Source organism: Hippopotamus amphibius, chromosome 7 (genome assembly GCF_030028045.1).
Source record: "Hippopotamus amphibius kiboko isolate mHipAmp2 chromosome 7, mHipAmp2.hap2, whole genome shotgun sequence".
NCBI lineage: Eukaryota > Metazoa > Chordata > Mammalia > Artiodactyla > Hippopotamidae > Hippopotamus > Hippopotamus amphibius.
In genome coordinates this window covers 79,601,562-79,628,084 of record NC_080192.1, presented here as the reverse complement: position 1 = coordinate 79,628,084, position 26,523 = coordinate 79,601,562, and the positions used below count along the sequence as shown (strand labels likewise).

At 36.4% G+C, this 26,523-nt stretch overlaps 1 protein-coding gene across 7 annotated transcripts in view; it reads right to left on the bottom strand.

The window, feature by feature from the left end:
* Positions 1-786: 786 nt before the first annotated feature.
* The window catches only part of IL1R1 (interleukin 1 receptor type 1), an 82,913-nt gene continuing 57,176 nt past the window's right edge, over positions 787-26,523 (bottom strand). For 5 of the 7 annotated variants that reach the window (XM_057741465.1, XM_057741470.1, XM_057741468.1 and 2 more), the window contains 9 exons: positions 21,264-21,498; positions 20,973-21,162; positions 20,046-20,214; positions 17,860-17,925; positions 13,960-14,077; positions 13,075-13,226; positions 4,392-4,535; positions 3,494-3,661; positions 787-2,959 (listed from right to left, as the gene is read on the bottom strand). In XM_057741465.1, coding sequence (XP_057597448.1) covers positions 2,541-2,959; positions 3,494-3,661; positions 4,392-4,535; positions 13,075-13,226; positions 13,960-14,077; positions 17,860-17,925; positions 20,046-20,214; positions 20,973-21,162; positions 21,264-21,498 — 1,661 coding nt within the window. In that variant the 3' untranslated portion in view covers positions 787-2,540. Of the gene's footprint in view, positions 2,960-3,493; positions 3,662-4,391; positions 4,536-13,074; positions 13,227-13,959; positions 14,078-16,542; positions 16,673-17,859; positions 17,926-20,045; positions 20,215-20,972; positions 21,163-21,263; positions 21,499-26,523 lie in introns of those variants that run through there. The other 2 variants (XR_009054658.1, XR_009054657.1) reach the window with 2 other exon arrangements.

Here is a 26,523-nt window from a genome sequence, read left to right as displayed (position 1 = left end):
TTAGACCACTGAACATCCTTTAAAGTTTGGGGCTGGCAGAGGGTCACAGGGACACAGTCATTGGCCCTGAGCAACTCAGAAACATCTGGGTTGAGGGGTGAGCAGGGCTTCTGGTCTCCACACATCACCTGCCTGTTCTGTACTTTGTCCTTATTTTTACATTGCTTTGCTTCCTCCCTTGGTGTCAAATGCCATTTTTATGATTCTCTATCCATTCTATTTGCAGATTTCAATATGACTTGAGAAAAACCAAGTTTTTTCACAAGATTACTAGAGAGAAAGCTACCATTCTCTGATGACCTGCCATCTGCTTGGCCCCGTGTACTTTAAGGTGACCTGCTACCTCTGTCCTTCTCCTCAGGTACTGACAGAACCACCTGCTTGCTAGAATAGGTAAGAAAGAAGCACTGACTGGGTGTGAAAGGCACCCTGATCCTTAGTTTGTGAGTATTAGAGCTTGCATTTGGACACCAAATCTGTCAATTTTGTTAGCCTCCTGGGTCAAAGAAGAAAATAAATAAAACCTTCTGTAAAATGTAAAAGTCTATACAAATGTTGCCCTTATCAGTTTTTGGACTGGTAAAGGGTTAATAAGAAGATTCACATTTTAATCCATTTTAGGAGCAAGCAAATAGATGGCATACAGCTGAGGCTTACAAAGGGGATTCAGCCCTCACTGGTTAGCTAATGATCTCTGACCTCCCCAGGCAGAAGGTGACCCTCAGTCTTTATCTGACTTGGGAGTGTGCAGGTAAACTCAGGAGAGGGCCAGCAAAGAAACAGATCTGAAGAACAGTCAATATCAAGTTTTGACAATTTTACTGGAAAATAAGTACAGTCCATTGATCAATGATGCGTGCTGTACATGAATTTGGTGTCTTACTATATAAAAATATTTGGTATCTGCTGCAGAATTATACAAACAGGTTTAAAGAAAAAAAACCTTCATCATTAACCAGTATAAACATAATTTATCAAAAATGTCATTAAAAAATGGCTCAATCTTTCTTCTACTGCAATTAAAATAGAAGCAGAAGGGAGAAAATAAAAATTCCATTAAGCCAGCTTTAAGAACTAGAAATGAAACACATCATTGCATTTGCAAACTTTTCTTAAACACTTAGGATGACCAAAACAAACAAACAAACAAACAAAACCCATCAGATAATGCAGTAAAATCTAATTAATGGGGAAGGCCTGAAAGGAAGAGATGAAAGGAAACCTTAAAAGAGGTTTTCAGAAATTAAATAAGATAATCTGTGGACATTTTTAAACAATAAAGCACTACACAAATCTATGTTATATGTGCAAATTACTTTTAAAGGCACTGACAAAAAAGACAGACCCACACCTCTCCTGCAGAGAGCAGAGCTCCTAGCTGGAGTACTATCAAACTGAGAAAAAGAGAGCAAGTGCCTCAGGGCAGTTTCTTGGGGCAATCTCTTGGGGGAAGTGACTAGGAGTAAATTTTGAGCTTCAGTAAAATTCTGGTCCACTGGAGAGAATGCAAGGAGGATTTCCAGTCAGAGGAGACAGGAATGAGAGGCAGAGATAGAGAAGCACTGGGGACAAGTGTAAAGGTGCACAACTTGGGGATTCGCACAGCAGAACTGAGGAGCCCAGCTGTGTGGGGTGGTGGGGAGATGCTAGTGGGGGAATGTGGACTTTAGCTCCTCAATCAGGAGGAGCCCATGAAGGTGTTCTGGTAAGGGCAGGATGAGATTAGGGCAGTATTGTATGAAGGATGCTTCATCTGTGGGCTGTGTGTGTGACAGAGTGTAAGGAGGAGGTGACTTGGAAGTTGTCCTTCCAAATAAGTCAAGTAAAATGCAGAAGAATAAGGTGGAACCGAATGGTTATTCCAGGGGGAAGGCATTAAGAGGTGGTCCAATTCTCTGCTACTCTTGTTCTCAAAATCCTCTCTCTTCTACAAAAAGCTAAGGTTATTTCAAACCCTTCAAATCCTGGAGAATTCCTTTGTTCATTGAAATGACAGTTTTAATGGTCTGTGAAAGGAAATTGTCTTTGGAAAGTGACTGTGTTAAGGGGTATGGGAAATGCAAGGCAAATGGAAAGTTCTCCAAGAATGCTTCTAATTTCTCTGGGAAGTATGTGTTGCATTGTGCCTGCAGCAATGTCCAGGAGACCCACTCAAGGACCAGTGACCCTGCCGTCCCCAGACTGGGCCACAGCCCTGCCCTCAGACTATGGGTGACTTCCTAAAGCCATCTATAGATGGTGAATAGTTCCTGCATGTTCACTCCTCGTCTGCTGGCCTAGTGCCTTTTCTCAGCAGTTCAAACATTCAGACGGCATCTGTTGCCTTGTTAAAGGACTTCCCAAGCCCTCTGCTCTGAGTTGCCCTGGCCACAGGGCAACTGTCACCACATCCTGCTCCCTTAACAATCTGATTCTAGGTGACCTCAGGGATAAGGGACTATACAGGTGTGTGGTATGACTGTACAAGTCAGTGAGGCCCAGCCCAGCCTGCTATACCCAAAGACAGGAGTCACCAAAGAACTCTCCGCCGAGCTTCTCCACTACCCAAGAGGCACATGGGTCTCCAGTGGCTGTTTTTCCTTGGAGTCCGGCTGAGTGGCTGGGGACAGCAGCTGGTCCTTGGCTGAAGGTGGCTGGCGCTGGACCGGCATGTGGTACCTGACCTTCTTCCAGAACCTTGAGTTTGTAGACTGCGACCCCTCTCTAATGTCCCCTGACCAGCGTATGGCCCCCTGTTTCTGCTTAATGAATTTAATGGATTCTGGCATTTTCTCATAGTCTGGGATTTTCTCCAGCTCCAGCAGGACAACTTTAATTCCTTCCTGAATGAGAGCATTGTACATGGCTATCTGCTCTTCAGATGAATTCCCCAGCCATCTGAATCCCGATACTTCTTGGACCAAAATGATAATCAGTCTTCTGCTTTTCTTTATGTTTTCATTAGCAACCTCAACAATGCCTGAAAAACATGAAGCACAGCATAGTAAGTAAATTTTCGATTTATAATTATTCTCTCCAAAACCAAAACCCCTCAAGGTTCTTCCCACCCCATTGCCTAAGTCTCCTAATGCTTTTTTTTTTCTTGCCTTACCTAAGATTGAAGGAGTTTCTCACTTTATAGAACAGCTCAAAACTGACCCACAAAAGGTGAGTATTTCATGTAGGAGAGTACTTTAAGTAGAAATTTATGAACTTTCTTGTTAAACCATTGGATCTACATCACTCCTATTTTACCATCAGTTGTAAAGTAACTACTGGATTTAACTAGTTAAGTTTTCCAAAATGAAATAAAACTTAGTTAATTATTGCCCCAAAAGAATATGAGAAAAGCATACGCTTTGCACTTGATATGAAAATCATCATCATGCACCACCTAAGAGGCTCTTAAAATTGTCAAATATGTACACCCAGGCCACCAGCCTTCCAGAAAGAGGAAACCCAACTTTAGTAATTAGTTCTACAAGACTTTTACTTTTTTCCTTTGCATACATACTTTCCCCAACGAAGTCATCTCTGCCACAGATGAACAGTTTATATCCACACTGTTTTTCTAAGACCTCAGGCAAGACTTTAAACACAAAAATATCTGAGTTAGAGGTGGACCCTTCCTCAGGGGTCTTTGGACACAGTATGTATGCATCATACGTCTTTCCATCTGAAGCTAAAGGAAAAATGCAATACATTTAGAATGAAAAGGAAAAAGAAGATTTGGTAGAGTCAATATTGCAAGCATGCATTTTATAGTGAATTATTAATTTTGTGTAAAATGGTATGAAGCAACAATACCAAAAGTATAACGCCTTTGTAAAGTGTTCATCTCTAACAAGCTTCTATTTATTGTGTTTTACTGCAAAGTTGTTCTTATATTATTCGATGGTCCCCTCATATGCAAAGATTCTTTACCCCTCAGTATGGAAACTATCTTTATCTCCTTGTTCTCATCTTCCCCAAATGTCTCAGCCCTGCATTCTATCTATTCTTCCTTTTATACATTAGTGTTGTATTAGCTTTTCCCAAGGTTTAAACAAAAGAGTTCTCCCCTGGTGCATGAAAATTGCATCATTTCCTCCACTTAATAGCAGATCATGGGGTGATGTCTGTTCTACCCAGCACAGAGCAAGTCCTCAGCCACAGCTTCTGAATAACTGGATTTATAAGCAGATGCTCTAAATGCCTGTATATCCCACCATTATGAACACTAGAGCAGTAACTTAGAAAATACTACTACTCAGTCTATTTGGTTATGAAACTATAATTATGTATAAATGTTATTTTGTATATGCCACCTTTCATTTTTAAATTTAAATAAAAACCATCTCAGTTAGCTTTGACATCTCTTAACTATCCCCAATCTCCAACAAGAAAATACGGCATAGAATACAAAATCATACCTTTTCTCGGGAGAAAACCATAGAAAGAATCTCTGTACCAAAGCACAATGTCAACCTTGAAGACTTTATAGATGAAAACAGAGCACGTAATTACCAAGGTTAACATGACAAATATACCAATCGTGGGCGTCTGGAAATCAGGGACTATAGCAGAAAATAGGGGAAAAAAGATTAGAACCCAAATAATTTAAAAACTGAGCATAACAAATTAAACATTATCATCCCAGAGAGACCATACTTGGGACTGGCCTGTAATCCCAAATCCCAGACAGTATTCACCCATTCGTTATCATCTCTTATTAACGGATACTAATGTACAAAGTCATTGAGAATGGATACTGTATAAATCTAAGGTGCATCATATTAAATTTCCACCTAAGTAGTATGTAATAACAGAAAAAATACCAGAGGCCATAGGATAGAGCACTCCATAGGAATATGAGTAAAGTCAAAGTCACCCAAAAGCCTACAAAAGTAGAAGAGTCCGGTGGAGAAAGGTGGAGAAAATTGAAGACTGAGGGAAAGGAAAGAAGGGTTTAGAGATGCCAGAGTGTTTCACACTTCCACATTCTCCCAGCTTCACATGTTAGTTATTCATCTGATGACTGCAGAGGAGGTGGGTGGAGAGGTAAGGGGGAGGAGGGTGTAGAAAGAAGGAGCCTTCTAAATGTCAGGGGCCAAAGAGGCATCCTGGAAAGAGAATTTAAAAGCTCTGTTATTTTGCTTTTCCAATTTCGGTCATTAATCCACCTGCAGTTGAACTGGGTATGAAGTGGAAATCAAGACAGACCAGTATCCGAGTGGCCCAATTGATAGTTCACATTTCCAGTCTTAATTACTGTAGCTCTGTATGAGATCATGATATCTGAAGGGTAAATCTTCCAGACTTGTTTTTATTTAAGACCATGTTGACTATTCTTGGCCCTTTACATTTCCAATATGACTTTTAGAATAAATGTGCTCATAACAACACACCCATACACACACCCACCCACACCTGCACAAATATTGCTGAGATTTTGATTGGAATTCTTTTGAATCTATAGATTAATTTGAAGGGAACTAACATATTTATAATACCGTGCCTTTCAGTCTTTCAATCTATGAATATTGTATATCCCTCCATCTACTAGGTCTTTAATTTATCTCAATAATATATACTTAGTTCCTATCACAGATTTTGAACAGCTGTTGCTGGATTTATTCCTAAGTATTGACTATTTGATAGTTTTTGATGCTGCTGTAAATGTTATTTTTTAAACTTAATTTCTATTCATTGTTATTTATAGAGATACATAGAAATACTATATATATACACACATATACACTAGTGATCTTGCTAAATTCATTTACTAATACTGATAGTTTGTCCATAGGTTCTTTTAGATTTTCTTCCATGTACACATTCATAAATACCGTATTTTCATTCAACTACAAATTATCTTAAGATATTTTACTTTTTTTAATTTTATTTTTATTGAAGTATAGTTGATTTATAATGTAATGTTAGTTTCAGGTGTATAGCAAAATGATTCAGTTTTATATATAGAGAGAGATAGATATATAGATATATAAAATTCAGTTATATAGGTTTCTTTCAGATTTTTTCCCTTATAGGTTATTACAAAATATTGAGTATAGTTCCCTGTGCTATATAGTAAGTGCTTGTTGGTTATCTATTTTATATATAGTAGTATATATATATTAATCCCAACCACATAATTTATCCCTCTCCATCCCTTTCTACTTTGGTAACCATAGGTTTGTTTGCTATGTCTGTGAGTCTATTTCTGTTTTGTAAACAAGTTCATTTGTATCTTTTAAGATTCCACATATAAGCGATATCATATATTTGTCTTTCTCTGTTTGGCTTACTTCACTTAGCATGATAATCTCTAGGTCTCTCCACGTTGCTGCAAATGGAATTATTCTATTTATGGCAGAGTAACATTTCATTGCACATATATACCACATCTTTATCCATTCATTTGTCCATAGATATTCAGGTTGCTTCCATTGAAAATAGTGCCATTATGAGCACTGGGGTCCATGTATCTTTTTGAACTATAGTTTTCTCTGGATCTGTGCTCAGGAGTGGGATTGCAGGGTCATATGGTAACTCTATTTTTAGTTTTTTAAGGAACTGCCATATACTGTTCTCTATAGTGGCTGTACCAATTTACATTCTCACCAACAACATAAGAGGGCTGCCTTTTCTCCATTCCCTCTCCAGCATTTATTATTTGTAGATGTTTTGGTGATGACCATTCCGACCATGGTGAGGTATACCTCTTGTAGTTTAGGTTTGAATTCCTCTAATAATTAGTGTAATTAGTGATATTGAGCATTTTTTAATGTGCCTGTTGGCCATCTGTATGTCTTCTTTGGAAAAATGTCTATTTAGGTCTTCTGCACATTTTTTGATTGGGTTGTTTTTGTTGTTGTTGTTATTGAGTTGTATGACTATTTTGGAGATTAATCCCTTGTTGGTTGTATCATTTGCAAACATTTTCTCCAATTCTATAGGTAGTCTTATTTTGTTTATGGTTTCATTTGCCATGCAAAAACTTTTAAGTTTAATCAGGTCCCATTTGGTTTTGTTTTTACTTCCATTATCTAGAAAATGGATTGAAAAAAATGTTGCTATGATTTATGTCAAAGAGTGTTCTGCCTATGATTTCCTCTAGGAATTTTATAGTATCTGGTCTTACATTTAGGTTTTTAATCCATTTTGAGTTTATTTTTGTATAGCATGTTAGAGAATGTTCTAATTTTATTCTTTTACATGTAGCTGTCCAGTTTTCCCAGTGCCACTTATTGAAGAGACTGTCTTTTCTCCATTGTATATTATTGTTTCCTTTGTTGTAGTGTAATTGACCATAGATGTGTGGGTTTATTTCTGGGCTTTCTATCCTGTTCCATTGATCTATATTTCTGTTTTTGTGACAGTACCATACTGTTTTGATGACTGAAGCTTTGCACTACAGTCTGAAGTCAGGGAGTCTGATTCCTCCAGCTCTGTTTTTCTTTCTCAAGATTGCTCTGGCTGTTTGGGGTCTTTTGTGTTTCCATACAGATTTAAAATTTTTGTTGTTCTAGTTCTGTGGAAAATGTCATTGGTAGTTTGATAGAGATTGCATTGAATCTGTAGATTACCTTAGGTAGTACAGTCAGTTTGAAAATGTTGATTCTTCCAATCCAAGAACATTGTATATCTTTCTGTTTGTGTCATCTTCAAATTCTTTCATCAGTGTCTGATAGTTTTCAGGGTACAGGTCTTTTGCCTCCTTAGGTACATATATTCCTAGGTATTTTATTCTTTTTTGATGTGATGATAAACAGCATTGTTTCCTTAATATCTGTTTCTAATCTACTGTTGTTGGTATATAGAAATGCAATAGATTTCTATGTATTAATTTTCTATCCTGCAACTTTACCAAATTCATTGATGAGCTCTAATAGCTTTCTGGTAGCATCTTTAGGATTTTCTATGTATAGTATCATGTCATCTGCAAACAGTGACAGTTTTACTTCTTTTCCAATTTGGTTTCCTTTTATTTCTTTTTTCAGTCTGATTGCTCTGGCTAGGAATTCTGATTGCTCTGGCTAAGAATTCATAACTATGTTGAATAAAAGTGGCAAGAGTGGGCATCCTTGTCTTGTTCCTGATCTTAGAGGGAATGCTTTCAGCTTTTCAGTGTTGATTATGATGTTAGCTGTGGGTTTGTCATATATGGCCTTTATTATGTTGAGGTATGTTCCCTCTGTGCCCACTTTCTGGAGAGTTTTTTTTTTTTTTTATCATAAATGGGTATTGAATTGTGTCAACAGTTTTTTCTGCATCTATTGAGATGATCATATGGTTTTTATTCTTCAATTTGTTAATGTAGTGTATCATGCTGATTGATTTGCAGATACTGAAAAATCCTTGCATCCCTGGGATAAATGCCACTTAATCATGGTGTATGATCCTTTTAATGTATTGTTAGATTCAATTTGCTGGTATTTTTTGAGGATGTTTGCATCTATGTTCACCAGGGATATTGGCCTGTAATTTTCTTTTTTGTGGTATCTTTGTCCAGTTTTGGTATCAGGGTAATGGTGGCCTCATAGCATGAGTTTGGAAGTGTTCCTTTCTCTGCAATTCTTTGGAATAGTTTCAGAAGGACAGGCATAACTCTTCTCTAAGTATTTGTAGAATTCGCCTGAACTTTTGTTTGTTGGGAGTTTTTTCATCACAAATTCAATTTCAGTACTTGTAATTGGTTTGTTCATATTTTCTATTTCATCCTGTTTCAGTCTTGGGAGACTGTACCTTTCTAAGAATTTGTCCATTTTTTCTAGGTTGTCCATTTTACTGGCATATAGAGTTAATTGTTGTAGTCTCTTATGATCCTTTGTATTTCTGCAGTGTCAGTTTTAACTTCTTTTTCGTTTCTAGTTTTATTAATTTGGGCCCTCTTCCTTTTTCTTCTTGATGACTCTGGCTAAAGGTAAACAAAATTGATAAATTTTTTCAAAGAACCAGCTTTTAGCTTCATTGATCTTTTCTATTCTTCATTTCTATTTCACTTATTTCTGCTCTGATCTTTTATTTCTTTCCTTCTACTAACTTTGGGTTTTGTTTGTTCTTCTTTCTCTAGTTACTTTAGGTATAAGTTTAGTTTCTTTGAGATTTTTCTTCTTTCCTGAGGTAAGACTGCATCACTATAAACTTCCATCTTAGAACTGCCTTTGCTGCATCCAAGGTTTCAGATGGACATGTTTTTTTCATTTGTCTCTACGGTTTTTTTTTTATTTATTTACTCTTTGATTTTTTTCTAGTGATCCATTGGTTGTTCAGTAGCATATTATTTAGCCTCCACATGTTTGTGTTTTTTGCAGTTTTTTCCTTGGAGTTGATTTCTAATCCTATAGCATTGTGGTCAGAAATGATGCTTGCTATTATTTCAATTTTCTTAAATTTACCAAGCCTTGCTTTGTGGCCCAACATGTGATCTATCCTGGAGAATATTCCATGCGCACTTGAAAAGAATGTGTATTCTGCTGATTTTAGACAGAATGCTATATAATTATTAAGTCCATCTGGTCTACAGTGTCATTTAAGGCCTGAGTTTCCTTATTGATAGTCTGGATGATCTGTCCTTTGATGTAAGTGGGGTGTTAAAGTCCCCCACTTTTATTGCCTTACTGTCAATTTCTCCTTTTATGTCTGACAACATTTGCCTTATATATTGAGGTTCTCATTATACGTTGGGTACATATATATTTACAATTGTTAAATCTTCTTGGATTGATCCCTTGATCATGATGTAGTTTCCCTCTTTGTCTCTTGTAACAATCTATTTTAAAGTCTGTTTGGTCTGATATAAGTATTGCTACTCCAGCTTTCTTTTGATTTCCATTTGCATGGAATACATTTTTCCATCCCCTCACTTTCAGTCTGTGCATGTCTCTGGTAGACTATGTATATGGGTCTTGTTTTTGTATCCATTTAGCCAGTCTATGTCTCTTGGTGGGAGCATTTAATCTATTTATATTTAAGGTAATTATCAATATGTACATTCTTACTGCCATTATGTTAATTGTTCTGGACTTGTTTTTGTAGGTCTTTCTGTTCTTTTCTCTTGAGATTTCATGACTATCTATAGTGTTAGTTTCCTTTTCCTTTTTTGTGTGTATATCTATTGTAGATTTTTGGTTTGTGGTTAACATGAGGTCTTGGTATAGCAACCTATATATATACAGTATTGTATTAAGTTGCTGATCTCTTAATTCCAAATGCATTTTAAATATCCTGCATTTGTACTTGCCTCTTCTCATGATTACTGGTTCTTATATTTGTGGGTCTATGATTTCTTGCCTTTACTGGTGAGCTTTCCTGTTACATAATTTTCTTGCTTCTAGTTGTGGCCTTTCCTTCTCTGCTTATAGAAGTTCTTTTTGCATTTTTTGTAAAGCTGGCTTGGTGGTACTGAATTCTTTTAGCTTTTGTTTATCTGCAAAGCCTTTGATTTCTCCATCAAATCTGAAGAACAACCTTGCTGGGTAAATTATTCTTGGTTATAGGTTTTTCCATTTCATCATTTTAAATATATAGTGCCACTCTCTTCTGGCCTGCAGAATTTCTGCTGAAAAATCAACTGATAAGCTTACATGGATTCCCCTGTATGTTATTTTTTGTTTTTCCCTTGTCACTTTTAATATTTTCTCTTTATCATTATTTTTTGTCAGTTTGATTACTATGTATCTCGGCATGTTCCTCCTTGGTTTACTTCTGTATGGGACTCTCTGTGCTTCCTGGACTTGGGTGACTGTTTCCTTTCCCATGTTAAGGAAAACTTCAGCTATTATTTCTTCAATTATTTTCTCAGGTCCTTTTTTCTTTCTCTTCTCCTTCTGACACCCCTCAAATGCAAGTATTGGTGCATTTGACATTGTCCCCAAGGTCTCCTAAACTGTCCTCATTTTTTTCATTCTTGTTTCTTTAGTCTGTTCTATAGCAGTGACTTCCACCACTGTGTTTTCCTAATCTAATTCTGCAGCCTCATGGTAGGTCAATGAGTCTGAACTTTTAAAAGCAACCTGTATGATTCTGAAAATAAGTGGTCTCAAGACCAATTTTACAAACTATTAATGGAGCAAATAAAGAACACTAATGGCAAAATTTTGAGGAAAATAATAATTTTTGTGCAATGAAAAAGAAAAGGATACAATGAAGTAAGATAAAATTCTACTCTTTGCTTCCTGTACTTTAAGGGGAGTTGGCAAATGCTGCAGAGTATCAGTGAAATGAGGAGGGAGAGGAAGCTGAATAACACTTGAAAGAGTCTGTAAAAGGCTTGAAGTATCCAGTAGGCCATGAGGAATCACTGAAGCCTTTTAAGAACAAGAGATACAAGACAGCAAAGTAGAAGGATCTTAAGTTCACCTCTTCTCATGAGCACACCAAAATCACAACTAACTGCTGAACCACCATCAATAAAAGACTGGAACCTACCAAAAAAGATATTGTACATCCAAGTAATTAAAGAAGAAATCACAAGAATAATTCCACAAACTGGAGAATAATTACATTGTAGAAGCTCTCCCACAGGAGACCTCTGAGCTCCAAGTCAGGCTCCCCCACCCAGGAGTCTGGCATCAGGAGGAAGAGTCCCCAGGTCATTTGGCTTTGAAGGCACATGGGGCTTGACTACAGGAGCTCCACAGGACTAAGGGAAACAGATTCCACTCTTGGAGAGTGCATCAAGACCTAGGGCCAGAGCTACCTGCTCATTTGGAAGGTCTCCTGGGGAGGCAGCTGTGGCTCTCTCTGGGATCATAAAAGCTGGTGGCAGACATATCTGTGAGTGTTCATCTATGTGAATTGTTGCTAGAGGCAGATATCTTGCTTGGATCTTTGCCACCAAGACCTGCCCCCACCCCCCCAACAGCCTGTAGGCTCCAGTGCTCAGCTGAATCAGGCCAAAAGACCAACAGGGCAGGAACACAGCCCCACCCATCAGCAGACAGGCTGCCTAAAGACTTCCCATCAGCAGACAGGCCGCCTAAAGACTTCCTGAGCCCACAGCCAGCTCTAGATATGGCCCTGTCCCCACAGTGGGCCAAGACCAAGCTCCACCCACCAGTGGGCAGGCACTGACCCCTCCCACCAAAGAGCAGACACCGGAAGCAAGAAAACTATCATCCGAGAGCCTGTGGAACTGAGTATACAAACAGGTCAGAATCTACCCTGGGACCAGCTGGTCCCTGGCCATTGGATAACAAGAGGGGAATGTACTGATGGGACACATAGGATATTCCCTACAGAGGGCCACTTCTCCGAGGTCAAGAAATACAATTACCCTTCCATATACATAAGAATACAAATAAAAATTTAACAAAATGAGACAGCAAAGGAATATATTCCATATGAAAGAACAAGATAAAACCCCAGAACAACAACTAAGTGAAGTGGAGATAGGCAATCTACCCAAGAAAGAGTTCAGTGTAATTATCATAAAGATGATCCAAGAACTCAGGAAAAGATGGATGCACACAGCAAGAAGCTAAAAGAAGTTTTTAACAGAGTTTAAAAAAAAACAGACAACCAGAGTTGAAGGATACCATAACTGAAATGAAAAATACACTAGAAGGAATAAAAATAGCAGAATAAACAAGGCAGAAAAATGAATCAGTAAGCTGGAACACAAATACTGGCAATATTGTGTTTGATTATACAATTCATGAAAACCAATAACTTCTGACATCCTCTATGGAAAGTGGATATTTAGGCTTCCCCTGTGCATTCATCACGTAGTCATTTACCTAAAAATATTCATTAGGTACCTAGGATGACCAGACTTAAGCTGTTACTAGCTCTGGAAATAGAATGATTAGTAACTGTCTGCAGCATCACAGACTTTATAATCAAGCAAAGAAAACTAAGATAGATATGGAAGTGCATAGCAGAGGCCCTAAGACCTCATCTGTTTGGGCAGAGAGATGGGTTAAGTGTAGGTAGCAGGACAGAAAAACTTCCTAGAGGAAGATAGTTCAGCTGAGAAGTAAACAAGGAATGGAAGTCCCCAGGTTAAAAGAGCATTCTGGGCAGAGGAAATAGCTTTGTAAACCTCAAGGTCATGAAACCTTACCACAGGAAAACAAAACTGCATTTCAAATAAACAGCTGTGTTGTTTACCTGGATGTATTAATTGGATATATGCTGTACTCTTTCCTTCTGCATTCTTGGCTAAACAGATAAATGGATGTAGCAAAAATTTACTTTCCACTACTGTAATATTAAGCTGTGCAATGATTGTACTCCTTCTCCTGTTGACAGGATTCTGCACACTGTTCAAAAGAGAGGAAATAAAATTGTGTAAATGGCATCAATTATAGATATGACATGCATCCCTGGTTTATCGCTGTCACATAAACTGCAGCAGAAATAATCACCAGCCCTAAGCCCAGGTATAAGAATCAGGCTGTAAGCAACGCTGATCTGATATTTTATAGCCCTAAGACCACTGTTAGTAGAAGACTCAGTAGCAGAAAGAAATAAAATTACCAGCTTCCAAGAAGGCAATGGGGACACAGGCACTCCAGTCTTCACGGGGTACAAAGAATATATGAAACGAGTAGATCAGGACAGATGGGAAAGGGTTCGCAGGTGATGCTAAGAGGTAATAAGGCACCATGAGAGACTGCAGCAGGGGAGTGCCTGATTCTTGGCCACATTTAACAAGTCATTTCTAAACTACTTTAAAAATGGAATGACATGAAGGATAGTTCAGGACAATTGCTTCATGGAAATGCTGCAACATTTTAAACTGAATTTAAGAGAAAGCCTTCCAAGTGGTCTGGAATTTGTACCATAATGACATGTACTGTCACCTTCATTGGACAAGAACTTATGAATCCTGCTGAGCTTAACAAAACTCAACATGGGCAGCAAAGTGTTAAGGACCAATCAATGACTAACTAAGCCTTGCTACTGGATTCAATCATAATGGTTATATAAAGTATGACATGGAATTTAATACCAAAATGTCTCTATGGCATGCCTGGCTCTTAGCATACTTACTATGTAAACTCTTCCATCATCACAGGCTCATATTCCTTAATTGCTGACCCATTCCACCTCCAGTAGACAAAGTTACTTGATGGGCCGGTAACATTGCAGATTAATTGGAGCCAGGATCCTGCAAACATTAGTGGACTTTTACCTGATCTATCTAGATTAAAATTTTTATTCAACAGTCATTTATTAAATTATAGGAAAGCAAAAAGAAAAAGAAATTGCCCTTGCATCCACCACTGAGAGATAACCACTATTAGTAACTTTACATATCTCATTCCTTACCTTTCTGTGCACATATGCAATTTTTTTAAAAATGAGGTGTTATTGTCTACTTGTAATTATTGTGCATTGATAATTTTGGCTCACATTATTAGCCTTCCAAAATAGGCTATTTCATGACCTTTTAGCATCCCATCATACAGACATACTATGATGAATTCCTTTCCTATTGCTAAACATAATTTGTTTCTGATTTTTCATTCTTACAATTAATATTCCAATGAACATTCCTGTACATCAACATTGTACATATTCTGAAGAATTACTCTGAATAAAAATCTGGAAGAAATGAGTTAAAAGAGATCCATACTTTTAAAAGCCAAATGCCCTCTCCCAAGGGAGACTGTACCTCTCTGCACTCTGTCCAGCAGTATGCAAGAGTCATTTATCCCCCAAACCCCCAGAACCAAGTGTTTTTGGTTAGTCATTGCCAATTGAAAGAAGAAAAAAATTCCATTTAAATTTTCATCTGCATTTCTTGAGTTCATGGTGAATTAACATGTTTTTCATAAACTTAGTATTCATTTGCCTTTCTTTTAAGAACTGCTTATTATGCCTAATGGTCATTACTTAATTGCATTCTCATGTTATTAACCTTATGATGCGTGGAAGCTCTTTATCAAGTATAGTAACTATCCAGGAAAACTACTGCAAATATCTTTCAGTTTTAATTTTGTTGTTTATGGAAATTCTTTATTGTATATATATTTTTTATTTGGCCAAATTTATAATTGTTTTATCTGTTTTCACTATTATTTTTCAAAAAGGTCTCTCTACCATTAAATCAGGAAAATATTCCATATACTTTTTCTTTCAGGTATATATGATGTTTGCATTGTTGTATTGTTTTGACTGTTTTAGTTCTTTAATCTGTCTGGAATATAATTTGGGTATGGTATGAGAGAAAGCTCTAACAATGCTTTTATCCAAATAGTTGACTGATCATTTCAGGATCACTTATTGAATAATAAATCTCTTCCTTGCTAATCCATAATGTAATGTAAGAATTATAAAATAATTTCTTATTTATTAGGGACCTTCTCAGTTCATATGAATGTGTATACTGACGGCAGGGGTACCACACTCTTAATTATTGCAGTCTTAAGGCAAATATTCAGATCATTTAGCGCTTTTCTTCCCAATATTATCTTAGTAATCTCACCATTTTATTCTCCCAGGTGAATTTCAGTATCACTTGCCAATTTTTAAGTCCATTCATGTTTTTAATGGAATTCCATTAAACCTATAACTTACTACTGAGAGTCTATATCTTTACAATTTCCAGTTTTTCATATAGGAAAAACACACATATCCTTATTACAGTTTTTCTTAAACTGGTGTTTCTCAAGATTGTTTTCATTATTGCTCCCTTTGGAGTTTTTTTTGGATGTTTTTAATCCCTGTTGCCTACCTCCCCATGAATTTTTAATACCACAGATATACACTATATCTATTGATTTAAATTTTTTCACCCCTAAGAAGCAATTTTCTTCCCATTGCAGACAACATCCCCCCCCCACCCCCAAATCCCTTTAAGGATGTATGCTTTAAATCTCTCAATTTTTTGAGATTTGTAAGTGAGAGCTTGTGGGGTTTTGTTTGGTTGGTTTTTTCTCCCTTATAAATCCAACGTATTTTTTAAAGATTTTGCTAAGCTATTTTATAGACATCTCTATGGCATTTACTGTTGCAAATAGGATCTCTTTTCCCATTATGTTTTCTTGCTGGTTTTTGCTAAACAAGTCTAATATTTTAGAATATTAATTTTATATCTGGCCAATTGATACAATAATTATTCTAACTTTCCGCAGTAATTCTCTTGAAATTTGTAGGTATGTAATTACATGATCTGAAAATAATAAAGTTCTTTTCTCCCCTACAGTCGGCATGCCTTGGTTCTTTTATCTTTGCATTAGTGGGTACTTCTGGAACATGTGAAGTAAACTGGTTATGTGGGCATCCTTGCCTTGCTCTTGACTTCAATGAGAAGGTCGAGACCTGTTAAAGGTTTAACACTATATAGTGTTTCACCATTAAAAATGTTGGTGAGGATTGGTTTGAATTGATGTTGTTTATTAAGTACAGAAAGTATCCCTCAATTCCAATTTTTTTAAGTCATTTTATTGGTAATCCATATGAAATCTTATCAAGTAAATGTCTGATTAAAAGATAATCATATGCCACAGTGATCAGGGCTCTGATCAACGTGATATATTAAAATAATTGTTTCCTAATGTAAAGTTATTTTTAGATTTGTAGATCAAATCTAGGCTTTAGAACTCTGAAGTATACATTCCTAGAACGTACCTTCTCAACAGGGCAAAATGTGTTTCTTGGCGAGGAGAGCAAGAAAACCTTAGCTATTGCAATGGGTTGTGGCCCTCCAAAAGCACCACAGTACATCGACAGATATATAATATATCCAGGTATTAAATATCTGAGAAAGTAAAGAGGATTAGGGGGAAAAAAAAGTCTTGTTAGGCACTACAGGGGAGGAATAATGGGGAAAAAAGGTTGAAAACACTGCTCTGAATTCTACTGGCCAATATTTAAAGTGTTCACATCTTTGTTTATATCTATGGATGTCTTTATATTACCTTCCACCCTGAAGAATAACTTGGCCAAGTACAGAATTCAAAGGTCACAAATTTTACCTTCTAATCTCTGTATAATTGTTCTTTGTCTTCATGCAGTTACTATTACAGAAGAGAATTCTATACTCCAGCCTGATTTTTGATCCTCTGATACTAAAATCTGTTTTTATGTTTGGACCAGTGTTTCCAACAGAACTTTCATTGTTGGCAAAAATGTTCTATAGTTGTGCTAATACGTAGTCACTAATCACATGTAACTATTCAGCCCTTGACTGAGGGACTAATTTTTAATTAAACTAAATTTACTTCATTTAAATTTACACATATGTAGTCACACGTGCCTAGCAGCTACTGTGTTGCATAGCTTAGATCTGAATTGCTTATAGTATTACATCTTTATTCTTGAAATAAAACATTATCACTAACTTGGAAAAATAATTTCATAGAATAATTCTCTTTTTGGCCTGTAGTCTTACCTAAAAGCTTACCTCTGCTCATAAGAAATCCATCCTGTGCCAAATAAATTACATTTCTTATTCCTAGGCCTACTGAACTTGGTCTTTGTTTTGTTTGTTGTTTCCTTAAGATTTTTTTGATGTGGACCATTTTTAAAGTCTTTATTGAATTTGTTATAATATTGCTTCTGTTTTATGTTTTGGTTTTTCAGTCACAAGGCATGTGGGATCTTAGCTCCCCGACTAGGGATTGAACCAGCATCCCCTGCATTGGAAGGCGAAGTCTCAACCAGTGGACTACCTGGGAAGTCCCTGAACGTGGGCTTTGGCTGATGTCTTCAAGACTAATAAGGTCCATAGCAAAGTACGGGTGGGCCAACCAGACATGGCTAGATGTTTGCCAAAAGAGGCAAGAAATCCAAAGAAACACTTAAGACATAATCTGTGCCACTTTCCCTCTAACTTTAGATATATCCAGTAAGCAGCTTAGGTTGTGTGCGGTAAAGGTACACTTTATCTTCATCTCAGGTTCAAAAAATACTGATTTCAGCATATCCTGATTGAAGCCCACTTACCCAAGACCACTTCCAACGTCTCATTAGCTGGACGCACAATCTCAGGTCTCGTGTTCCTGGCTTTCACTGAAAGTAAAACATCCACAAGGTCCCTTAGAGATCAGAATCTCAAGTGATAACACTTGACAAAATACACCAAATACAAACGACAAGACACCTGCCCGATATTCCCTCCACTGCCCAAGCACATACGGCAGGAGACAGAAGGCAGACACAGAGACTACAGCAAAACCATAACACCTTGGCCCTCCTGAACCCACAGAGTTTGGTGCTGCAAAACACACACACACATCACCAGGCCCTGGATCTCCAGACAAGTGCCTCTCTTTATGCAAGTCAAGAAAAATGAGTCTTTGTGGAAAGGGACTTCCCTGGATGGATCATTTTTTTTTTAATAAATTTACTTATTGGCTGTGTTATGGCATACAGGCTCAATAATTGTGGCACACGGGCTTAGTTGCTCCCCGGTATGTGGGATCTTCCCATCCCAGGGTTCGAACCCGTGTCCCCTGGATTGGCAGGCGGATTCTTAACCACTGCACCACCAGCAAGGTCCCTGGATGGAGCACTATTAACCAGAAGGCCATCTAGTGCTAGACCTGCTTGTATTTAGTCATTTTCACAAGGACAAAAGAGTGAAAGCCACAGTTATTAAAGAATGCCAAACATTTTGGTATAATTTATTAAAATAAGTAGAGGAGCTAAGAAGCTCCAGAAATTAATCTGACTTTTATTTACAAGAAGATTGGCTTCAAGGGTTGATCTGGGGCCAAGCCTGAGAAACTATGAATTTGAATGCCCAGTATTCATTCTGATACAGTCAAAAAAAAAAAACAACAAAGTTAGCTCCATCAGGGCAGGATATTGTCTCTTTTGTTCCCTAATGTATACCTAGAACAGTGCCTGGAACATAGCAGAAGCTCAATAAATATTTATAAATACACCTTTAGAAGAAAACAAAATACAACCTCATGTCTGATTAAGTATATTATTTCTACATATGGGAACAGAAAAGATGGCAGAAACTATTTAAAACCCATTTGACCTATTTTTTAAATTCTGTACTGCCCTGTTTTCCCTAAAATTTGGTCTGCTAGTCTGGTTGCAGTATCCCAGGAAAAATCAATCAGAGCTACATAACAACCAGAGAGGTGCTGCTTAGGAACTCAGGATGCTTGTGATTAATTAATAAATAAATTAAAGGACTCTTGAAATTTACGAGTCACTGATGCTTGTAGGATGTAGGCAAGGAATTGATTCTGAGACAATAATATTAACCTTTGAAAAAAGATAAACTGTTGTAGAATTGAGAAAACATAGCTATCTGAAAAGTGATCATAATCTGGGTTTACCTGGGACAGTCCCTATTTATGCCTGTTGTCCCAAAATAATTACTAATAGAGACCACTCTGATGTTCAAAGTCCTGGTTAGAGTAACTCTATTCTTCTATTACTGAAAGCTTAGAAAACCCTGGTATTTACAGAAAGATTGAGCATTCTGCCCATCCCTGGGTAACTTGTAGGAGTGCATTTGTTTTATTTTGTTGTAAAATAGTTTTTAATATGAAATGTGGCTAACAGAAGCCTCAGGAAAACTACCAAGAATAGTCATCATGCACCTACTCGTTTCTCATCTGTTTGGCACTAGGCACAGGACTGCAAGCTGAGCACACCTGATCTCTCACCTTTACAACAACCTCAGAAGCTTGAATCTTCTTACAGAGGAGGAAACAGGCTTAGAGAAGTTAAGTGACTAGGCTAACAGAGATCTAACAAGAGTGCAACTTATTCCAAAGTCCATTAGCATCCATCCATCACTCCAATGACAGCTAGACACTCAGACACCCACGTGAGGGGTCTCAGAACTGTCCTGCCTCCAACAACAGCCAGAGGAGCCCCAGAACCCTCTGGAGAACCACCTCTGGCCACACCAAAGAACACGCCTCCTAGTTCAGCTGGTAAACATAGCTCATCCCGTCTATTTAATCAGCACTGCATCTGAAGTAGGAATGAAAAACATACACGTAGCACAAAGTAACAAAAACTAAACTAAAGCCAGGTGACATCTGGCAAGTCATCAAGCTTCTCTTGGATTTAGTCCCTCCATAGGCAATGAAGGTGATATTAGAATTCTGGTCTCTGGGCCTTCCTGGATTTAAACTCCTAGGATTGGAGCTCTGACTCACCTAGAGTAATCAGTTCTATCGCCCGGGTGATACGATACTGCTCTCCCAAGTGTGTGTAGGATGCATGACACGTATAGTGCCCGTTATGCGCCGTAGTCACATTCGTGATGATGAGCTTATTCATTACTCCAACAAAGTTTATATTGTCAAGAAGTAGAGGTTTGCAATCCTAGACAGAGGGAGAGGAAGTATGGAAAACCAATTATTCGTATTTATATTCATATATATATGAATAGAAAGGTTCCTTGCATACAAGTTTTAATACTGCATTTTTTTGCAAAGTCATCATCACATTCCCAGGGTATTATATTTTTATGCCTATGAGCCTTGCAGTTTGAAGACAGGTGAAGACAAATTTACTTTGCAAGAGAAACACATTTGAGAGAATGCTAATGCTATAATTTCTTAGTAATTCTATACTTTCATTCTTCACTGATATTACTTTGTATTTTTTAACCCCTACAAGATGATTCTCCATGTAAGCTTCAACAAGCCAGGTGGACCAAAGATACCAGGATATGATGTATCCGTGGAGTGCTGGCCAATCACTTTTCAGACAGTTACAGAAACCACTAAGTTATCTAAGGACCGCTTAATATTTGTAATAACACACAAAACAATATATTTTATAACAAAGTTATCTCTTAAAAACCCTAAATTTATAACCATCCTTATCTTTAAACATCTTTTATGCCTACTATACTTTTCTCAACTATACCTTATTAAATTAAACAAAAAAAAACAGATTTTTAGTTAAGCTGCAAATTAAATGTGTACAGTCTTAACACTTTAAAAACATCCTATTAAGTTATACCATGCAAAAGCAAATAATATGCCAAAGGAAAAAGTACTTTGCAGACTCATCCTATTGTCTATGATACAAAACTATTTACTAGAGGAGTAACGTCATATGTAATATAAAATTACCTTATACCACTGTATTTGGGGTAACTCATTGTTTTCATCTTTGAAAAAATCCAAATAAGGACATACAAGTTGTCCATCTCCTGGAATCAGTAGTCTCTGTGTAAATACAGCTTGTGCATTGTAACACAGGTTAGGCTCATGCTGTACAAACTCTGCAGTTATTTTAGTTTTGAGGCAGTAAGTTGAATTTCTAAAATAAATCAAAACAGGTTTATTAAAGGATTTTTCTGTGCTTAACTACCGCAGGTACATACAGTGCATGTTTGTACGGATTAATAATCCCTTTCTTACCTCACTGCACAGTAGTAGTATCCTGAATCCTCTACTTTAGCAGGAACAAACCAAAGTTTATCTTTGTGCTGATGAATTCTAGAGTCTCTTTCCATAGATATGGGTGTCTTGCTGTCATTTTTATACCAAATTACAGGGCCTTTATGTTCACTTAGGGTAAGAGGACACGAACGAGCATCAATTTCATGTGCAGATGAAACTAAAATAACTTTCTCTTCACGTTCCTCACATTTGTCTTTAAAAGGGAGAAAGCGAAAGTCATTTCTATAAGAAATTTGTCAATGTTTCTTAATGTATATCTAAATATAAACACACCAATTATTAAATACATTAATTTCTGTTATACTTGAGAGTGTTAATAGCCTTATGATTAAGAGAACTGTCTCAGAAGTCTAAAAGATTTCTGGTCAAATCCAGGATGTCACTTACTACCTGTGGCCTTGAGCAAGTTATTTAACCTCTCTCATCCCCTCTTTATTCAGCTAAAATATAGGGATAAGGTGGCAGGAAAGATAGTTGCTTCAGTAAAAAGATGGAATAACCATAATTTACCCTCCTACCTGAACAACTAAAAAATGGACAAATTATATGAAACAACAATGTTCAAGACATCAAACATCAGGGAACAAAGGACAGAAATACCAGAAAGACAGGACACAAAGGAGGGGAGCCCTAGGGTTTTTCCCAAATTACTGTGTAAAAAGCGATTCTAGGCCATGACATTGCAGGGAAGAAATGTGGGCAAAACCCAGTGTTCTCTCTTGAGTTGAGGAGCTGGAGCTGGGAATCCAGCTAAACCGAGAGCGTGGAGGGCAGAGTACCAACGAGGTCGCAGCTGCACAGAGTGCACCAACTCTGGAGGTCTACAGAGAGTCGCCCTCAAGTTGTCAGCTGAGCATCGATTAGCATAAGCAGGAAAGAAAACTACCCAACACCAGAGTGAGAATTGCCAAAAGGATTAGAGTGGATAATACCCGGGGCACACACATGCTGGGAATACTGGCTGTTCTCAGCAGCCAGAATGGACAACCTTATCAATCATGGGGCATCCGGTAGAGAACCCAGAAAGGTTCTGACTCAGTAGATGGAGCAAGTTAGGCCTAGAATAAACCTTATTCTGCTCCTGATTTACAAAGCTTAAAAGCAAGACCTAAAAGGACCAACCATTTCCAAGTAACAACCTTGTAAAAGAACAAAGTTCGAGAACATTTTTAGTAATAAAAAAATATCCAACACCCAACATGGTAAAGTCTACAATACCTAGCATTTAATCAAAGATTACTAGGCATGCAAAGAGGCAGCATAAGACAACCAATAATCAAGAGAAAAAAATTAGTGCTATCAAACTGACCCATAAATGACAAAGATAATACGATAGAAAAATTAAAATAGTTATTATTACTGTGTTCCACTTTTTCAAGGGGCCAGATTAAGCATGTTGAGTAGAGAATGAAAGAGATTATTTTTAAAAACCTAAGTCAAACTCCTAGAGATGAAAACTACAATGTTGACTTAAAAAAAAAAATTGCATGTAATTAACGGCAGATTTGACACTGCAGAAGAAAAGCTAATTGAATTCCAAGATATAGCATTAGACACTCTTCAAAATTAAAGAAAAATAACAGAACAAAATAAACAGCATTCTAGTTAGCTGCAGGACAACTTCAGAATATGTAATAAGAATCCCTGAAGAACAGGAGAAGTAGGTAGAACAGGAAAAATATCTGAAGAAATACAAGATGAAATTTTTTAAGATTCTATGAAAATGATGTAGCCACAAGACCCCAAAATTACCAAGAACCCCAAGCAAAAGAAGCATGAAGAACAGCACACCAAACAAAACCAAAAATGATGCAGCCTTCTTGCCAGAAACAATACATGGCAGAAGAAAGCAGAATAAAGATAAGTACTGAAAGAAAATCATCTACCTAGAATTCTATATCCAGGGAAAGTACCTTTCAGAAACAGAGGCAAAGTAAAGACTTTTTCATATTTATAAAAGCTATCAAAATTATCACCAATACACTTGTACTGCCAAAAAAATGTAAGGAAGTCCTTTAGAAAGAAAGAAAATAATATCAGATGAAAAATGAATCTACATAAAGGAATACATAGCACCAGAAATGTTTACTACATAGGTAATCATAAAATAATTTTTATTACTTAAATCTCTTTAAAAATAACTGTTTAAAGCAAAAATAATGTATTGTGAGATTTATAACATATAAGGAAGTAAAATGTATGGAAACAATACGGCAAAGTTCAGGAAGGGAGAAGTGGATATATACTGTTTTAAGTTTTTTTATACTATTTGTGAATTGGTATAGTATCGCTTGAAGGTAAACAGTGATAAATTATAGATGGATGCCATAAAGCACTAGAGTAATTATTTTTTAAGTTATTAATATAAGCCAACACAGAAGACAAAATAAATCATGAAAATAATCCAAAAGGCAGCATAAAAGAGAAAAAAGATAAAGCATTAATGGTACAAGGAGAAAATAAAACCCAAATATTAACAATCATATGACATTTTTTTCATGGTCTAAACAACCCAATTGAAAGGCAAAGATAGACTGGATAAAGAAAAAGGATCCAACTATATGCTAACATACACGCAAACACACACACACACACACTTAAGTATAGAGACACAAATATGTTAAAAGTAAAAACAGGGGAAGGGAGAGAAATATCTTAAACTAATCAAAAGAAAGTTTGAATGTTTATTATATTGTTATCAAAGTAGATTTTACAGTAAATATTACCAGGGATAAAAAGAGTCATGTAATTATGATAAAGGAGTCATTTGTCAAGAGGTACACTGTAACCTTAGATGTTTATTCACCTACTGACAGTGCTTCAAAACACATGAAGCAAAAACTGATAGAACTGTAAAAAGAAATAGAGAAACCCACAATTACAGTCTGAGATTTCAACACTCTCCTCACGATAACTGGTAGAACAAGTAGAAAAATTAGACAGAAAATCAGGAATGATATAGAAGATTTGAACAATACCATCAACCAATTTGGCATAAGCAATATTTACAGAAAACCCTACTCAACTAGAGCAGAATACACATTATTTTTAATTGCACACACAAAAACTTATCAAGATATACCGTACTCTTGCTCATAACCCAATAGTCAACAAATTTAAAAGAATTCAAAGTATGTTTTCTGGTGTTAATTAAATTAAATTAGAAATCAGTAACAGAAAAATATCTAGTAATTCACCCATGTATTTAAAAGCTAAAAAAATAAATAAATAAAACAAAGAAAAATTTTTAGATAACCCATGCATCAAAGAAATAAAAGAGGAGATTAGGGGATAAGTCTTTTGACCTGAATGATAAGGGAAACACAACATATCAAAACTTACGGCATGAAAAGGAAACAATACTTAAAGGAAAATTGATAGCACTAAGCATCTGTATAAGAAAAAAAAATCTCAAATTATGACTTCAGATTCCATTTAAGAAATTAGAAAAAAAATACACTCTAAGTAAGCAGAAGATAGTAAATTTATAGAGATCCAGGAGAAAAATCAATGAAATGGAAAACAAGAACAACAGAGAAAAAAAATCAAAGATATCAAAAGCTAGTTCTTTCTGAAAAATCAATAAAATGGATAAATCTCTTGCCAGACTGATCAGGAAAAAAACAGAGGTGACATCACTCATTAAAATGATTTTAAAAGAGTAATGAGGAAATATTACAAACAGCCTAATGCCAATAAACTCAACAACTTAAATGAAATGGGCAAATTCCTTGAAAGTAGACTATAAAAGCTGCCTGAAGAAGAAAGAGATAACCTGAAGAGCCCTATAGATATTAAAGAAACTGAAAGTGTAGTTAAAAACCTCCCAACAACAACAAAAAAATTTCAGGCCTAGATGGCTTCATTGGTATATTCATAGAAGGACCAACACCAATTTTACACAAACTCTACCAGAAAACTGGAGTAACACTTCCCAAGTCACTCTATGAAGTCAGTATTAGTCTAATTCCAAAACCAAACAAAGACATTCCAAGAAAAGAAAACCACAAAGCAATCTTCATCATGAACACAGATGCAAAATCTCTTTAAAATATCTTAGCAAATTAAATGCTACAATATATCAAAAAGGGACAATGCATTATGACGTACATAACATCCTAGGAATGCAAAGTTGGGTGCATATCCAAAACAAAACTAGGAATAGAGGGGAACTTCCTAAATCTAACAAAGGACGGCTATAGAAAACTTACAGCTGTCATATACAAGATTAGAAACAAGGTAAGAATGTCCCTCTAACCACTTCTAGACAACATTGTATTAGAAGATCTAATTAGTGCATTAAGGCAAGAAAAAGAAATGGCGTCCAGATTGAAGGGGAAAGTAAAATGTCTTTATTTTCAAACAACATGATTATCTCTGCAGAATATGCTATGAAATCTACCAAAGACCTAGAAGGGTAAGTTGTAGGATACAATATGAATATGCAAATTTGAATGTGTTTGTATATATTACCAAAGAACAATTAGAAACTGGATTTTTTTTAAATACCTTTTATAATACTATCAAAAAATATGAATAATTAAGGCTAAATCTGACAAAAATGCATCAGCCCGATCCAATGAAAATTACAAAATAAATTTATAAAGATTAAATTTATTTAAATAAATTTTAAGAGATCTAAAAAAATAAAGACATCTATACTTCATTCATTGATCAAAAGACGCAATACTGTTGAGTTATCCAGATCTCTCCAAACCAATTTATATTCAATTCAATATTGTCTTCATTGTGATGATGGTTTCAGGGGTGGACATGGGTTGGCCAAAAAGTTCATTCGGAAACCAGAATGAACTTTTTGGCCAACCCAATATGTCAACACATCAACTTGTATACCTTAAACACGTGGTTTATTGTATGTCTATTATAACCTCAATAAAGCTGTTTAAGAACAGAATGGAAATAAAAGTGGCTCGGCGCTCAGCATGTTACCTGCACTGAGCAAGGACTGGTAAGTATTTAGCTCCTAGGAGTAACAGTAGAAACAACAACAGTAATAAAAGAGTAAACCTTAAGGTCTCAGTTCAACACACTCTCCTATTAATCTAGGGCTTGCCCCACCACTCCACCAAAGCTGTTCTGATCAAAGTCACTTATGACCTTTAAGTTGCTAAATCAAATTGACAACTCTCAGACATCATCTTACTTAGCACATCTGCATCGGACCCGTGTTATTCTCATCCTTGAAACACGTTCTCCA